The sequence below is a fragment of the Pipistrellus kuhlii genome, unplaced genomic scaffold (genome assembly GCF_014108245.1).
Source record: "Pipistrellus kuhlii isolate mPipKuh1 unplaced genomic scaffold, mPipKuh1.p scaffold_m20_p_17, whole genome shotgun sequence".
NCBI lineage: Eukaryota > Metazoa > Chordata > Mammalia > Chiroptera > Vespertilionidae > Pipistrellus > Pipistrellus kuhlii.
In genome coordinates this window covers 26,178,776-26,195,496 of record NW_023425482.1, presented here as the reverse complement: position 1 = coordinate 26,195,496, position 16,721 = coordinate 26,178,776, and the positions used below count along the sequence as shown (strand labels likewise).

Genomic DNA, 16,721 nt, shown 5'->3' with positions numbered 1-16,721 from the left:
GGGAATCGAACCGTAACCTCCTGGTTCATAGGTCTACACTCAACCCCTGGGCCACGCTGGCCGGGCTTGTTTTGCTTTTTAAAATCTATCTTTGCCGCTTTAACTTCAGTCTGTTCTCTCTAACAGTGCTCCTTTTTCCCACCTGGCAAGTCCGGGAACAAGTCAATTTCTCAAACTCTGCCAGATCTCTGCCCATTTCCGGGGGGTGAGGCTGGGGGTGGGGGCGGGGAGGGAGGGGCGAGGAGGTGACGGGGAGGTTTCAAGAGAAAGCTCCTGTGGAGAGGAAAGCTCCCATTTCCGGGCTGGGAGGTGGCAGAGGGGAGGGGCGGTGAGCCCTCCTGCCCTGCTGGGCGCCTTCACACCCAACCTCTGACACTTAGGTGTTGGGCCAGGGCTGTCCCTGCTGTGGGCACATACAGCCTCTTCAGAATAGACTAGAGTCTCCCCCTCCCCCCAAGGCTTTTGAGGTCCAGATTGGGGGGGGGGGGCGGCTCAAAACTGACCAACAGTCACATTGCACTTGCACACAATAGTGTCCTCCACTTGGAAACCCGAGGTGTGCCAGGCCAGGGACCGGAAGCATGCCTGGCCCTCAGCCCACGTGCCCCAGGTAAGGACCTGGAGGCTCAGAAAAATGAAGTAACGGGCCACGTGCCCAGGGGAGAGGGAACGCAGGTCGCTACCCGTCCCTCCCACCTCTCGCGTGCTCTCCCTGCAGGCACACGCAGCGCGCCCAGCCCCTCCCTCTGCAATTAGGAAAAGTCCCTGGGAGGGCCAGAGACTGGACGGCCTTTAGAGAAAACAACAGACCCTTAGGTATTGTTTATCTTTTGTTGTTGCTGCTGCTACTTAAGCCTAAAACAGGATACTGGTCCTTCCTCCCAGCCCCCCTTCCTGCCCACCGTGGCCTCAGCAGCCCCACCCACCCCCCGGGTGGGAGCAGCGGGAGCCTTCCTCTCTCCTTACCCGCTCGGCGCGGGGGTCACTTAGTTTAGGGGTCCACCCCGCTCTCCAAAAAGCAGGGATCGGAGTGCAGGAGGCTGGCTGGGGAGGGTTCCCGCCGCCTGGGAAAGAGGGAAAGGGCCGCCCGCCCGGCCCCACCGCCGGCACCTGCTACCCAGAAGCTTCCGCCGAAGACACCGCCCCCCGGCGCCCGCCCCCCGCCCGCGGCCGCGCGCAGAGAGAGGGAGCGCTGGCCCTTTAAGAGCCGCGCGCCGGGAGGAGGGCTGGGAGCGCCCCAGCTGCGTCCAACTCGCCGGGGACGTCGGGCTCCGGCTCCCGGGCCGGCTCCTCGCTCCGACCGGCTCCCTGCGCCTCCTCCCGGGACTGCGCGGGGGGACCCGGGCCCGATCGGGGCGCGGGACGAGCGGGGAGGGTCCCCGGGCGGGAGGCGCGCGCTCCGGGCAGCGCCGGCCCCGGGCATGGACAGCGGGAGCGGGGCGCGCGGGGGGCGCCGCGGGGCCGGGCGGCCGGGGCGCTGAGCCAGACAAAGGCTCGCTCGGGAGTTGCGATCGCTCGCTCTCGGGGAGCCGGGCCCCGGGCGCCCAGGGCTGCGGGACCGACCCGGCGGCTGGCGGCTCCGGCCGGCCCCTCTCCCCCCCGTGGGCCGGCTCCGCGCGCCCGGACCCGCCCTGCCCGCCTCCCCGCCGCGGGCGTGGGAATCTGCCGCGGGGACCTCTGCGGCTCCGGCGGGGACCGGGACCGGGACCGGGACTCCGTCCGCCCGCCCGCCCGCCGCGCGGGGAGCCAGGGCGCGTCGCCGGTTTCCGAGCCGCGCGGAGGGGACGCGGAGCGGGCGGCCCCCGCGGAGCATGGGCGGCGAGCGGAGCGCGCCCGGACGGCCGTCCCCCCGGGCGGGCAGCCTCCCCGGCGGCCCGGAGGCGGCGGCGCGGCCGCGGCTGCTGCCGCTGCTGCTGGTGGCGCTGGGCTGCCTGGGCCGCGGCGCCGCGGAGGACGCCGAAGTCAACGCCGAGGTAAGGACCCGACCCCCGCCCCGCGCACCCCGCCGGGGGCCGGCAGACTTGGGGGGCAGGGAGGGGGCCACGCCCGCAGCCTGCGTCCGGTCCGGGCTGTAGAGGGCGAGGAGACGAGCTCCCCAAGCCCCCTAGTTCCTGGGGGTGTAGCGGGGGGCGCAGAGAGGGGCCGGGCTCCCCGGGCTCTCCCTCTGCGGGGCGCCTCTCCCCAGACCCCGGGGGGCGCAGGGCTTGCCCCCCTTCCCCACCGCTCAGCCCTCCCTGGGCGCTGGTCCGCCCCAGCCCCGTCCGGAGCCGCTTCCGACGCCCCCCCTCCCGCCCCCCAGCCCTGGCTCCCCCTCCTTCCCTCCCCCGCCCCCCGGCGGCTGATTCCTCGAGAGCCCGCGGGCGCCGTGCCGTCGGTTGCGAGTGGGGTGGGGGCAGCGCGGGCTGAGCGGGCGGCGCCCCCCGCGTCCCCGCCTAGAAAGCACCTGGTCTGGGCTCCGCCGAGGATCGCGGGGCCGGGATGGGGGAAGGGATGCAAACCTCCGAGACCGCGGACTCGGGTGGAAGGGGCGCTTTGGCGACTTTCTTGGTCTCGTGGACCCGAGCCGCGCCGCGGGCAGGTTGGGGCCAAGAGAGAAAGCCGGTCTCCCCGGCCTTCCGGGCCACCGGGGTGTCTGCGCCCCGGCCCCTGTGCGCCCCGGCGCCCCGGCTCCGCTCATCTTTCCACCCGGAGCCCGACCCACGTCCGCCTGGGGCCCCGACGCTGGGCCGGTCCCGAGGGCGGTCAGGTGCGGCCTCCCGGGAAGAGCCGGGTCTCCAGCCAGTGCCAGCGGCTCCGCGGAGCCACCCAGCGCCATCCTTCGGGGCAGGGGAGGGAGGGCACCAGCTCCATTGCCCCACATTAAAAGTGGGGTCTTCTTCCCCACGTGTGTGTGACTGATTTCAGAGAGGAAGGGAGAGGGAGGGAGAGAGAGAGAGAAGCACCCCTGATGAGAGAGAATCATGGATGGGCTGCCTCCTGCAAGTCCCCCCGCTGTGGATGGAGCCCACAACCCGGGCATGCGCCCTTGACCAGGATGGAACCTGGGACCTTTCCGTTCTCAGGCCCAGGCTCTATCCACTGAGCCAAACCGGCTAGGGCACCCCTTCTAGGGTCCGGTTTCCTGCCGGGACTAGGAAGGGAGAGTGGGTGGCCGGGGTAGACTCGGCCTGGGTGCCCTTGAGCCGCCTGCAGCCTCCCGCTGCTGCCTGCCCGCTGAGCGCCGGTTCTCCCAGCCCCCAGCGGCTTCCCCACATCTCCCTGCCGCCTGCCGGGGAGATTTTTCCGATGGAAGCCTGCCTCTCCCCGCCCTGCTTTAATAAAAGCTTGGAGGAAGGGCAGGGAATTCCTCCCGGCTCAAGTTACACCTCTCCCAGCTCCCCACCTGCTCTTCCCTGGCTCCCGGGCCGGGCCAGGGAAAGCTGCAGGGAGCCGGGGCCTGGCAGGAGGCGGAGTGGGAGCCCAGCCCATGCCCAGTGCAGCCGCCTCCCCCTCAGTCACAGGGACAGGCACTGGGGGGGGGGGGGGGGGCTTCTGCGGTGGGCGTGCCCCTCAGCCTGTGAGCCAGGTACCAGGGAAGAGGGTTCTGGACCCACCTGCCGCTCTCTGGAGTGGAGTGCTAAAGGATTGCGGGTCACAGAACCACCCGGAGCTGTTGCTAATCCACTAAGAAGGAATGGCATCTGGGCACAGGAAGCAGTTACGGACCACACTGGAACTGGGTGGCCGTGCGTTATGATGGCCAGGAGATGAGGCTCCGGGACCTGCGGTCTGCAAGGGCTTCCATCTCTCCTTCCTTTGCTTCTGCTCCTCTGTCACCCCCTCCTCTCCCAGGACCTGATGGGGGCGTCACAGACGATGGCCCCAAGTCTTTGGTGGCATTAGCTAGAGATTCTGGGAGTGACCTGCAGCCTCTCTCTAGTGGAGAATTTGGGTTTGGCTGTTGCTGGAGGAGACTGGAAGGTTTAGGGGGCCCAACATGGAAACCAAGGTAGATGGAGGGCTAGAGACTGGGGGGGGGGGGGGGGGCGGTTCCTGCTCCTGGAACTGGCTTTGGGGTACAGACTGTTCCTTCGCGTTTCGCCAGGTTTGTCCAGATCTAGGCCCAAAGAGTCGAATGGCTTCAGCGGCCAGAGCATTTGCCAGGAGGAGGCTTGGGGCCCGTTGTCCACGCTCTCTAAGACCGGCCTCAGACTCCTGGGCCTGGCCTGCACCCTGTGGGCTCTAGTCCTCGTCCCAGAACGGCCCCCCCCCCCCCCCCCCCCCCCCAGCTCCAGGCCTCAGGTCGGTCGCGGCTGGCACGTTCTCTGAGCATCCTGGTCACGGAGCCAAGGCCAGCCCTCTCCCTCCCTGGCAGAAACCACAGGAGTCCCCCTAGGCTAAGGAACCAGGAGTCTGGCGTGTGCTGTCTGCTGGCAGCCACCTGCCAAGCCCCTTCCTGGAGAAAGCTGTCTCTTTTTCTTTTTTAATATATTTGTATTGATTTCGGAGAGGAAGGGAGAGGGAGAGAGAGAGAAACATCCATGATGAGAGAGAATCATTGACCGCTGCTTCCTGCATGCCCCACACTGGATGGAGCCCACAGCCTGGGCCTGGGCCCTGACCAGGAATCACACTGTGACCTCCTGGTTCATAGGCCGATGCTTAACCACTGAGCAGCCAGGCAAGACTGTCTTTCTTACAGAAGCCACCGCTGTGTTACTCCGCCCTGTCCTACTCTCTCCCTGGGATGTCAGGTGCCGGGCTCCAGCTGTTCTGGGCTGGAGCTCCCCCCACCCCACCTACATGCAGGCCTCACCTACTGAGGTAGCAGCTGTAGCTCCTAGCCTTCCTCTCCCCTCCCCACCCCGCTCCCTGTCCCTCCCTCAGCACCCCTGAGTCCTGGTCCCCTTTCAGATCCATCCCATTCTTGTTGGCTACGGCACCTGGCCTGCTCAAATGCCATTGGTTTCACCAGAGAAGCTGTGGTCTCTCCCCACTGGCCCCTGCTCCCCAGGTGTGATCTCAGGCCTAAGCCAGCCCCATCCAGATGACGCAGGCTGTCACAGGAATGATGCAGCTGCCGCTAAAGCCTGGGCACGCTCCTCTTCCCTGGGCAGACCCCTTCCTGCCTGCCTTTCTGGCCCCCACCTGGCTGCTGAGCAGATGAGCAAAAGGAGGGCGGGGGTGGGTCAACTTGAATTCTGGTTTTGACCTCCAGACCTGACCGGGGAGCCACAGGCCCAGGTTTCCTGTGCTCCGATCTCCACAGGCACTTCCATGCTGGCCACCCACTCCTATACTCTTATTAGCACCCTTTTTTTTTTCCCTCTCTCTTTTTTGTATTTTATTGATTTTTTTACAGAGAGGAAGAGAGGGGTAGACAGTTAGAAACATCGATGAGAGAGAAACATCGATCAGCTGCCTCTTGCACAGCCTCCACCGGGGATGTGCCCGCAACCAAGATACATGCCCTTGACCGGAATCAAACCTGGGACCTTTCAGTCTGCAGGCCGACGCTCTATCCACTGAGCCAAACGGTTTCAGCTTAATATCCTTTCTTAAATACAGAGCAGCCACTCCGGAGGCCCGGGCCGGCCCTTGAGGCAAGTGTGAGCCTTGTTTTTGGCGACTCTTCCCTTCTCCCACCCACCCCTGCTTTTCAGTCTGTTCTCTTTCTACCGACAAACCATCCCTCCCTAGTGCATCTGCAAACCCCCCAAGAACTGGGCTGATGGGTGCCGCCAGGGCCCAGGATCCGATCGGGCTGTGCCCCTCATGCCCAGCCCTTTGCTGGGTCCCTGCTTTTGGGGGGCTGCTCTGGGGTCCCCTCAGTCTGCTGCCTCCGTGAAGGGCGCCCTCCTTGTTTGAACAAAGCAACGGTCCTGCCTGCGCATTCCAACCTTTGGACACACACCTCACCTTGCTCCACCCAAGGAGGGTGGGGAGGAAATGACATGGAAACACACCCAGAAATGACATAGAAACACACCCCCCCTCCTGAAGCCTTCCTCCGAACCCCAGCACCCACTGCCCGAGTTCTCTGATGCCCACTCAGAAGGGCAATGCTGGCCAGAATGGAAAAGCCCCTCCCTGCCAAGTGCTGGGTTCAGGCTGCCCCCTCCGTCCGCCTCTTGTTGCTGCTCCAGACGTGCCCTCTGTGAGGCCAGCTGTGGTCAGCGCCCATGAAAGTTGGTGCTATATTGCCGAAACCAGTGTGGCTCAGTGGATAGAGCGTCGGCCTGCGGACTGAAGGGTCCCGGGTTCGATTCCGGTCAAGGGCGTGTGCCTTGGTTTCGGGCACATCCCCAGTGGGGGGGGGGGGGTGTGCAGGAGGCGACTGGCTGATGTTTCTCTCTCTTGATATTTCTAGCTCTCTATCCCTCTCTCTTCCTCTCTGTAAAAAAATCAATAAAAAAAAATATTTTTTTTTTAAATAAAATAAAGTTGGTGCTATAGACTGAATGTTTCACCAATGCCCCCCCAAATTCATATACTAAAACCTAACTCCCAAGGTGACGATATTGGGAGGTGGTGAGGTGAGGAGTAGAGAGCCAGCAGGAATGAGATTAGTGCTCTTACAAAAGCTGCTCCAGAAAGTTCCTTGCCCTGCCCACCATGTGCGAACAGTGAGCATCCGGGAAGTTTGCAGCCAGGAACAGGGCCTGCAGGGATCCTGACCACGGAAGGCACCCTGAGCGTGGACTTTGGCCTCCAGACCTGTGGGAAATAAATGTCTGTGGCAATGAGCTACCCAGCCTACCATGCTTTTGTGCGAGCAGCCCAAACGGACTAGGATAGTTGGCATCTTCAGATTCGTCCCAAGATTTACCTGGCTCACTCTGGGGCCTTCTCGACAGCGGGAAATGAGACCATTCAACCGCCAGCATCTGGGCTGGCAGGTGAGGGCCTGGGTCCCAGCCGTGAGCCAGCCTTGGTGGATGCCTCCATCCTGTTGCCTTTGATGGTTGAGCTACCGGAGCCGTGGCGCCTGGAAAACACTTATAACTACGTCCAGATCAGCTCTCCAAGCTGGTCCTTGGCTCCAGGCACCACCCTGACCGTCTGTCTCCCAATAGCAACTGCACCCTTGAGGGAGAGAGCCAGCCAGGCAGGCTGGGAGGTCACAGGGTAAAGAAGAGAGCTCAGTGGATAGAGTGCAAGGTCCCAGGTTCAATTCCGGTCAAGGGCATGTACCTTGGTTGTGGGCACATCCCCAGTAGGAGGTGTGCAGGACGCAGATGATGGATGTTTCTCTCTCCTCGATGTTTGACTCTATCCCTCTCCCTTCCTCTCTGTAAAAAATCAATAAAATATATTTTTAAAAAGAAGAAGAGGCAGGAACACAGGCCAAAAGCCTCCTTCTTGCTTCTCTGTCTGCACAGCCCCACACCCCCCAGAGCGCCTTCCCCCACCCGCAGCTTTCCCTTCCCAAAGGGCAGTTTTAGAATCGCTCAGATAGGGACCGTGCTGCTCCTAAAAGTAGTAAATCGTCTGCCAAGGACGGAGTGGCCTGGCCGGTGCCCCCTTCCTTCAACAGCCTTGGGGCCGGTTAGGTCACCTGTGCTGGCACCCTGAGCGGCCGCTGGGGAGTGGACATTCTGCAGAGGAGGGCCGGGGTCTGGGAGGAGTGGCCAAGGCCTGCTCCGTGGACAGCAGGCCGGACCGGGGGGCAGATGTCCCAGGGGAAGAGGGAGCGAGCCCCCCGTCTTTTCAGGGGAGCAGGCCTGACGGGACCCTGGCCCAGTGGTGGCCCATAGAGGTTTCGGTGAAGTAGCTGGACTTGATGGCTTTGAGGTCCCTCCCAGGCTGAGTCTGGGGGAGCCTAGGCCTGCTCAGGGTCACCTCGCTGGTAACACGGGCGGCTGGCTCAGACCCCATGGGCAGGGTTGGGCCCCGAGGGCCTGGGGTGCATGCCCTGCCTCCGCAGATTCTGTGGCTCCCCCAGCCCCCCAGGCTCATCCTCCCACTCTGTGCCCAGCACGGCCTTGTCTTGCTCCCAAGAGCCCTCAGACTGCGACACGGGGCAGCGAGGGAGCACAGCGAGGCCCCAGCGCCCTGAAGGGTCTGTGCACCCCCAGCTGGCCCAACCAGTGCCTCTGTGCCTGGTCTGCTCAGAGGGCCTGGGGTGAGCGAGGCAAAGCAGAGCCCAGCGTCTGTCCTTATCACCCGGGCTCCCCCGATAAGGCCTATGGGCGGAGCTGGCTGGAGGAGCTGGCGGCGGTGACAGCCGCAGCCCTCGGCCCCTGCCCCCACGGCGGTGCTTAATGCACAGTATCGATCCATCTGGAAGCTCTTCCCAGACACGCCCTCCCTGCGGGCCTGCCTTGGCATTGTCTCCGCAGTCCTGGGGGGGCAGCCCGGCTGCCGTGGCCCAGTGCCCAGACCCAGCGGGAGCGAGGGCGCGCGGGGAGGAGCAGACGCCCTCCCCCACGGCTGTGCTGGGCACTGTTCCTGGGAAGGGCCGGAGCCCGGCGTCCCCAGCCTCAGGCCAAGCGGAGCTGGTGCTGCCTCGCGAGCAGCCAGCAGCCTGGTCCGGCGCACTGCTGGTGGGCTCTCGCTGTGGCCAGATCAGCTGTGCCACCCCGGGTGGGCCACTCGCCCTCCCTGAACCTCCCCGTGTGTGTAACGGGAATGGGACTCTTGCTGCGTGTACGGCCTCTCCCAGGGGCAGGGGGGCAGGGGTCCCCTCTCAGATGCCTGATGGCCCCACATCTCCTGGCCTGGGCCCAGCCTCTCACCTGAAGCATCTGTGCCCCCACGTGGAGCTTGAGAGAGAAATGGCGGAAGGAGCCAGGGCGGGCGGGGTCTTCGGGATGGGCTGCAGGTAGGAGGGGCCTCGTAGCTCCAGAGTTCTCTCTAGAACCTTCCCTGCCTCCTACCCAGTGACCCCCGTGGAGGAGGTCCCTCTACTCTGCTGCTGACTGACTTCCCCAAGCCTCAGTTTCCCCAGCTGAGAAACCAAGCTCCCCCGGCGTGGCCCTCCACCTGTGAGACTCGTGAGGGGAGAGAAGGAGGCCCCTTGGATAAGGGACAGTCCGTCCCCCCCCACACACACACACACACAGGGGACACAGCCCCTCCCCGCCTCGGTCAGCCGTGGCCTTGTACATGGCTCCCTACCTTGTCCCAAGGCGGCAGAGCCCCTCTCAGGAAGCTGGGGCTTAGGGTGCAAGCAGCCCTGCTGTGCGCCCCTGTCCCACAGCGTTCCCTCCTGGGCTGCCACGCTGGGCACAGCAGGAGGGGGAGAAACTCCCCCGGACACAGAACGGAGAGGCCACAGACCTTGCGGGTGGCGCAGATGGGCTGGCAGCCGGTCCGTCAGGCACCCTCTGCTTCTGCGCCTCGTCATTCAGAGGTTTGACCTCTGGGCCCAAACTGTGTGTCTGCTCCCCCCACCCCCGGCCATGCCGCCCGGCCTCCTCCCCTCCTGCCTCCCCCCCCCCTCCCCACCGGCGTTGGCCTGGAGGCCTCGGTCACCAGGAGGCTGAGGGTTCGAGGCTTGGCGGAAACCGAGATGGAAGCTCCCGGCTTCCCTGAGGCTCACACAGGTGCTCGTCTGTGTGAAGGAGGGTCCGTATGAACCGCAGCCAGAATTAGAGGCCCCCCCCCCCACGCCCGACCGGTGTGGCTCAGTGGTTGAACGTCGACCTATAACCCAGGAGGTCACCGTTCGACTCCCAGTCAGGGCACATGCTTGGATTGCAGGCTGGATCCCCAGTGGGGGGGAGGCGTGCTGTGCTTCTCTCTCATTGATATTTCTGTCTCTCTCTTCCTCTCCCTTCCTCTCTGAACTCAGTAAAAAAAAAAAAAAAAAATATATATATATATATATATATATATATATATATATATATATATATATTTTTTTTTTTTTTTTTTTTTTTTTTACAAGACTCTTCCTCATGCCATGCCCTCTGCTGGGCTCTGAGCTCTTCCCTGCAGACAGGCGCCCAACTCGCTCCCCTCCCCCACCCCAGGGCCCAGCCTGAGCCTCCCCCTCCCTGCCCTCCTGTCACTCAGCAGACACTGCTAATCAGCAGGGATATTTTTACTTTATGCAAATAGTGATGTCAGGTGCCCCGCAGTCAGCAGCAGCCCCGCCTCCTCCGGCTGCTCCCTCTCCCTGCGGGAGCGGAGCTGGCCTGGCACCAGGGCCTCACCTTCTAGACCCCTCTCTCCAAGCTTCTCCGGGAAAAGCATCCATTCAGGGTGGCGGTGTCCCCGCTTAGACACACACTCAGGAAATCGGGGAACAGTTCCCCGTGCTTGGAAAGAGCAGGAGCGGAGGGGAGGTGCCCAGACTGGGCCCGTGTCTGGTGGAGCCAGGGAAGGTGCCCTGGGCTGGGCTGGGCTGGGCTGGGCTGGGCTGGGCTGGGCGGGGAGGCCACCCGCCTCCCCCAGCTGCCCCCCCCTCACTGAGATGTGCAGCCCTCAGCCCCTGTTGGAGCCTGGAACCTCCAGCCCTGTTGGTAGAAGCAAAAGCCTGCCCTCCTGGGACAGCCGGACAGCCCGGCTCTGTCACCAACGGCACGTTTATTGGGCACGTTCCCTGCCCAGCTCAGTGCAAACGCTAGTGTCCCCACTTAGTCCCCGCAGAAACCCGAGGTGGGAGGCAGGTCCTCCGAGAGCAGAGCCACGCCTCGACAAGGCCTGGCTGGAGGTGTCCCCAGCCCTGGCTGGTTCTCGTCCCCCGCTCTGCCTCCTGGTCCTGGGGCCGTTTCCCGGGCCTGAGAGGCCTGTGGCTCTGACCGTGTCTCTGCGCTGCCCTCCCCAGCCCCGCAGTGCTCCCTCCAGCGGCAGGTCTGGGGGCTGCTGAGCCGGGGGTGTGGCCGGCTACCAGGGCTGGGCTGAGGGTGGCACTGAGGGAGCAAGTCCCCGAGGAGCTGGCTGGGATACTGGGTGGCAGGCAGACGGGGGCGTGGCCAGCAGCCCAGCACAGCCACCATGTTCAGTCATCCTCCTGCCTTGTGGGTCCATAGCAGGCCTTCAGGTCCCATCTCGTTGGGGGGGGGGGGGGGCACCCAGAGACCCAGGGCGGGTGCCAAGGACGCCTCTCCATGTGGCCGAGGCCCACAGAAGTCCCTGGCCTCTGCTCCCCAGCCTCCCACTGTGGTCATGTGCTCATGGCCGTGGGGCCATGAGGTGGGCAGCCCAGAGTGCCCTTTCTCACTACAGCTCGGCCAGGCTCATCCCAGGGATCCCGTCCTCCTGACATCCTAGTTGGGGAGACAAGTGATAAACACCTAAGTGACACATGTGGTGTGTCAGATGGTGACAAGTGCAAGAAAGGAGGAGAGGGGGGGTGCAGGGTACAGCAGGTGGGAGGTCCTTTTTAGTGTGGTAAGGGAGGCTGAAGCGGAGGCCTGAAGAGCATGGGTGGGAGCTGTGCAAACATCTGGGCGGCCGCAGCACGTGCAAAGGTCCTGGGGTCATGGGGCAGGGGGGAGCCTGGCTGGGTGGATGGTGGGAGTGAGGGCTGATTGCTGAGGTGGGGACAGGTAGGGAGGGCCTAGCAGCTTCTGTAAAAATGGGCTTTTCCTCTAAGAGGAGAAGTGTTTGGAGACCAGACCTGACGGGTAAAGGGCTTCTGATAAGCCTTGCGTGTGGCCACAGGTGTGGCTCAGTTGGTTGAGTGTCGTCCCACACACCAAAAGGCTGCCAGCTTAATTCCCAGACAGAGCACACGTCCAGGTTTCAGGTTCGGTCCTGCCCCAGTCAGTTTCTCTCTCTATCTCTCTACCTCTCCCTTCTTGTCTCTCTCAAATTCAATAAAAACATTTTTTTTTTTTTTTAAGAGAGAGAGGAAGAGCCAAAGCCGGTTTGGCTCAATGGATAGAGCATCGGCCTGTGGACTAAAAAGTCCCAGGTTCGATTCCGGTTGGGGGCATGTACCTTGGTTGTGGGCATATCCCCAGTGGGTGGTGTGCAGGGGGCAGCTGGTCAATGTTTCTCTCTCATCGATGTTTCTAGCTCTCTGTCCCTCTCTCTCCCTTCGCTCTGTAAAAAATCAATAAAATATATTTTTTTAAAAAGAGAGAGAGAGCCAAAACCAGTTTGGCTCAGTGGATAGAGCATCAGCCTGCAGACTCAAGGGTCCCGGGTTCGATTCCGGTCGGGGGCATGTACCTTGGTTGCGGGCATATCTCCAGTGGGTGGTGTGCAGGGGGCAGCTGATCGATGACTCTCTCTCATCGATGTTTCTAACTCTCTGTCTCTCTCCCTTCCTCTCTGTAAAAACTCAATAAAATATATTTAAAAAGAAAAAGAGAGAGAGGAAGAAACCACCGCAGGAGGTGAAAGCAGGGAGAGGGAGATGAGAGTGGCTCTGGGCCATGGTGGTGGGCGGTGGTCTGACCCAGGCCGTATGTCTCCAGAGCCAGCTGTGCTGACCCGCCCTGGCGGTCTCCCCTTTGCAGAACTGGCTGCGGCTCTACGGCTACCTGCCCCAGCCCAGCCGCCACATGTCCACCATGCGCTCGGCCCAGATCCTGGCCTCGGCCCTCTCCGAGATGCAGCGCTTCTACGGGATCCCTGTCACCGGCGTGCTGGACGAGGAGACCAAGACGTGAGTCCCTCCAGCGGGCCCTGCCCACCTCCCGGCCCCTGCCCGCCTCCTCCTGGCCTCTCCCTCCCTCTCGGCCCCTGCCCACCTCCCGGCCCCTGCCTGCCTCCCGGCCCCTGCCCGCCTCCTCCTGGCCTCTCCCTCCCTCTCGGCCCCTGCCCACCTCCCGGCCCCTGCCTGCCTCCCGGCCCCTGCCCGCCTTCTCCTGGCCTCTCCCTCCCTCCCGGCCCCTGCCTGCCTCCCAGCCCCTGCCCGCCTCCTCCTGACCTCTCCCTCCCTCCCGGCCCCTGCCCGCCTCCTCCTGGCCTCTCCCTCCCTCTCGGCCCCTGCCCACCTCCCGGCCCCTGCCCTCCTCCCCGCCCCTGCCCGCCTCCTCCTGGCCTCTCCCTCCCTCCCGGCCCCTGCCCTCCTCCCTGCCCCTGCCTGCCTCCTCCTGTCCTCTCCCTCCCTCTCGGCCCCTGCCCACCTCCCAGCCCCTGCCCTCCTCCCTGCCCCTGCCCGCCTCCTCCTGGCCTCTCCCTCCCTCTCGGCCCCTGCCCACCTCCCGGCCCCTGCCCGCCTCCCAGTCCCTGCCCACCTCCCGGCCCCTGCCCGCCTTCCAGCCCCTGCCCGCCTCCCGGCCCTGCCTGCCTCCTCCTGGCTGTCACAGGAGGTCTTGGCACACAGAATCACCAGCACAGCGTGGTCTAGAGTAGAGAGGACACATGGTTGGGCCCTCTATGCCGGCTCTGATTGGCTGGGGTTGGCTGCCTGAAGCCTGGTGCTGAGAAAGCTCCTGAGGCCGAGTCCCAGCGTGGCCACCGGAGCGTAGGGTGGATGAGTGACGTCTGCCATCACTAATAGGAATGGAGGGATTTGATAGCATCCGAGCCTGGGAGGGGGCCTCACAGTCAGGCTCTGCTCGGAATGGGACACAGGTAAGGTGACCAGATCGCCCCGCTTTGGGTGGGACAGTCCCGATTTCTAACAGTTTTTCCCACGTCCCGCTGCGTTTTAAAAAAAAAGTCCCGATTCTCGCCAAAACCGGTTTGGCTCAGTGGACAGAGCGTCGGCCTGCCGAGACTGAAAGGTCCCCTGTTCGATTCCGGTCAAGGGCATGTGCCTTGGTTGCAGAAGCCCTTTACCCGTCAGCAAGAGGCAGCTGATCGATGTATCTCTCTCATCGATGTTTCTAACTCTCTATCCCTCTCCCTTCCTCTCTGTAAAAAAAAAAAAAAAAAAAAAAAAATCAATAAAAAATATATGTTTTTTAAAAAAAGAATTCTTTAAAGATTCCAAAAATCGGGACTTCTTTTAAATGCCGCGGGGCCCGGGACAGATGGTTGGAAATCAGGACTGTCTGGTCACCTTACCCTAAGAGGCAGCTGGAGGCGGGCGGCAGGCGGGCGGGCGGGCGGGCGGGCGGGCGGGCGGCGGGCGGGCGGGCGGAGGGGGCCGCCGGAGGAGCAGGCTGTGGCTCACCCGCCCGCCCTGAGCAGGTGGATGAAGCGGCCGCGCTGTGGGGTGCCGGACCAGTTCGGGGTGCACGTGAAGGCCAACCTGCGGCGGCGGCGGAGGCGCTACGCCCTCACCGGCAGGAAGTGGAACAACCCCCACCTGACCTTCAGGTAGGGGCCCGGCGTCTCCCCTTCACCCGGCCTGAGGCTTCGGGCTTCTCCCGGGGGCCTTGTCTGGAAGCTTTCCTTTCTCAGCAGCCCCCCTCCCCCCGGGCGCCCCGTACAGTCAGTCCAGATCCACTCTGGCTCCCACGCCAGCCGCGGCTGCTCACCCCAGGCCGTCTTCCTCCTCCGGCCTTCGGCTCTCTCCTCCTTCCCTCCCTCCCTCCCCCCTCCCCCCGCAGCACCCCCAGCGGCCTGGCCTGGCCCCCTGCACCCGCACGCACGGAGGGCCTCCACAGTGCGGGGATGGGTGTCAGGCACCCGCGGGTGGGGGAGGAGAGGGGCCGGAACCCAGGCGTCTCAGCAAGTCCCCTGCACCGTCCTCAGGCACCATCCTCCTCGGTGCCGGGTCCTCGGGCGAGGAAAGCCTCCGAGCCTCGAGCTCCTGGCGGTCCCCAGGGGCTGCTCTTCCTGTGTCTGTCCAGCCCGGCCCCCCCAGAGCTCCCGGCCGGCCGGGAGGAGCGGCTCCCACGGCCTCTCAGACCCCGGCCCCCTGTGAGTTCGCCGGCCGGCCGGCTTCCCGGAGATCCGCCCAGCGCACAGACGCCTCCCCCGAGTTCACTTGTTCCTTCCTTTCATCCTCCGGGGACACCAGGGGAAAGCACTCTCACCTTGACCCGCTTTACGGACCAGGAACCTCAGGTTCAGAGAGGGGACGTGCTCGTCCAAAGTCACACAGATAATGGCCTTGACCTCAGGTCAGCCCGACCCGGAAGCCAACCTTCAGAACCGCCAGCCCGGTGGTCCCCAAACCTCAGCCATCTGCGTTGCTCTGTTTGGGGTCTTTCAGCTACATACCCCCTGTACGTTCAGAAAACAGGCCTATTTTGGCACAAGGCAGCCTTCTTTGGCAATATCCGAATGAGTCCCTGGTTTTGACATTCCTCTTTTTCACATTCACCTCCAAGCAGACTAAATGGCTGATATTTCAGCCATTGTTGTTAAATCGGTTCAGATCTTTTCTTTTTGAAGAGAGAGAGAGAGAGAGAGAGAGAGAGAGAGAGACATCGATCGGTTCCCTTCCCACCCACACACCGACCAGGCGTCAAACCCACACTGGGCACGTGCCCTGGCCAGGAGTCAAACCAACAACCTTTCTGTGCTCGGGGGGGGGGGGGGGGGGGGGGGGGGGCGGGCGGGCGGGCGGCGGGCGGGCGGGCGACGCTAACCACTGATCCACACCGGCCGGGGCCCAGCTCCGATCTTATGCACGTTCCTTGAGGCCACGGGGTCCTGGCCTCCAACCCAGTGGGTGCCAGCAGCGGGCAGCAGCCCCAGGCCCTGGGCTCACGGGTCTGTCTCCTCCCCCCCCATCCCCCCCACCCCTCCAGCATCCAGAACTACACGGAGAAGCTGGGCTGGTACCACTCGCTGGAGGCGGTGCGCCGGGCCTTCCGCGTGTGGGAGCAGGCCACGCCCCTGGTCTTCCAGGAGGTGCCCTACCAGGACATCCGGCTGCGGCGGCAGAAGGAGGCCGACATCATGGTCCTCTTCGCCTCCGGCTTCCACGGAGACAGCTCGCCCTTCGATGGCACGGGCGGCTTCCTGGCCCACGCCTACTTCCCGGGCCCCGGCCTGGGCGGGGACACCCACTTCGACGCCGATGAGCCCTGGACCTTCTCCAGCACCGACGTGCACGGTGAGAGCGGCTGGCCGGGCGCGGGCACAGGAGGCCGAGCTGGGAACGCAGGGCTGGGAGGGGAGAGGAGGGACCCTTGTACCCATTGCTCAGATGGGGTAGCTGGAGGCCCAGAAGTCAGAGCAGCTCAGCCTCTTTCTCCTAAGAGGCTGAGAAACAAGGGCAGGCTCCCTGGCAGCCTCAGCCCGCACAGGCCAGGGGGCCAGGTCCCGGGTCGGGCCGGGCCGGAGCTGACCAAGCCCGCTGCGGCCCCCCTCAGGGAACAGCCTGTTCCTGGTGGCCGTGCACGAGCTGGGCCACGCGCTGGGGCTGGAGCACTCCAGCAACCCCAGCGCCATCATGGCGCCCTTCTACCAGTGGATGGACACCGACAACTTCCAGCTGCCGGAGGACGACCTGCGGGGCATCCAGCAGCTCTACGGTGAGCGGGCGGGCGGGCGGGCACGCGGGCGGGTGGGCTCCGCACGCCCACCCTTTGCCCGGCCCCATGCGGCCCAGCGCCTACGGCTGTCCCGTTTTGTAGATGAGAAACTGAGGCCCAGAGAGGATGGGTGATGTGTCCATGTCACCCAGAGGATGCTAGGAATCGAACCCAGAACCTACACCCAGAGCCCCCACAGTGTCTCCTGCTGGAGCCTGCGAGGAAGGGGGAGGGGGTTCCATCTCTGACCCCCTCTGCGCCTGGCCTCAGTGATATTCCTCTTTTTTCATATATATATATATATATATATCTTATTGATTTTTTTTTTACAGAGAGGAAGGGAGAGGGATAGAGAGCTAGAAACACCGATGAGAGAGAAACATCAACCAGCTGCCTCCTGCACACCCCCCACTGGGGATGTGCCCGCAACCATGGCACATGCCCTTGACCGGAACCGAACCC

The 16,721-nt window shown here is 63.7% G+C and overlaps 1 protein-coding gene across 3 annotated transcripts in view; it reads left to right on the top strand.

Annotated features, from left to right (window-relative positions):
* The first annotated feature begins 1,203 nt into the window (after window positions 1-1,203).
* The window catches only part of MMP15 (matrix metallopeptidase 15), a 21,292-nt gene continuing 5,774 nt past the window's right edge, over window positions 1,204-16,721 (top strand). For 2 of the 3 annotated variants that reach the window (XM_045582832.1, XM_036440703.2), the window contains exons 1-5: window positions 1,205-1,973; window positions 12,396-12,544; window positions 14,020-14,148; window positions 15,531-15,838; window positions 16,098-16,259. In XM_045582832.1, coding sequence (XP_045438788.1) covers window positions 1,812-1,973; window positions 12,396-12,544; window positions 14,020-14,148; window positions 15,531-15,838; window positions 16,098-16,259 — 910 coding nt within the window. In that variant the 5' untranslated portion in view covers window positions 1,205-1,811. Of the gene's footprint in view, window positions 1,974-12,395; window positions 12,545-14,019; window positions 14,149-15,530; window positions 15,839-16,097; window positions 16,260-16,721 lie in introns of all 3 variants that reach the window. The other variant, XM_036440704.2, reaches the window with a different exon arrangement.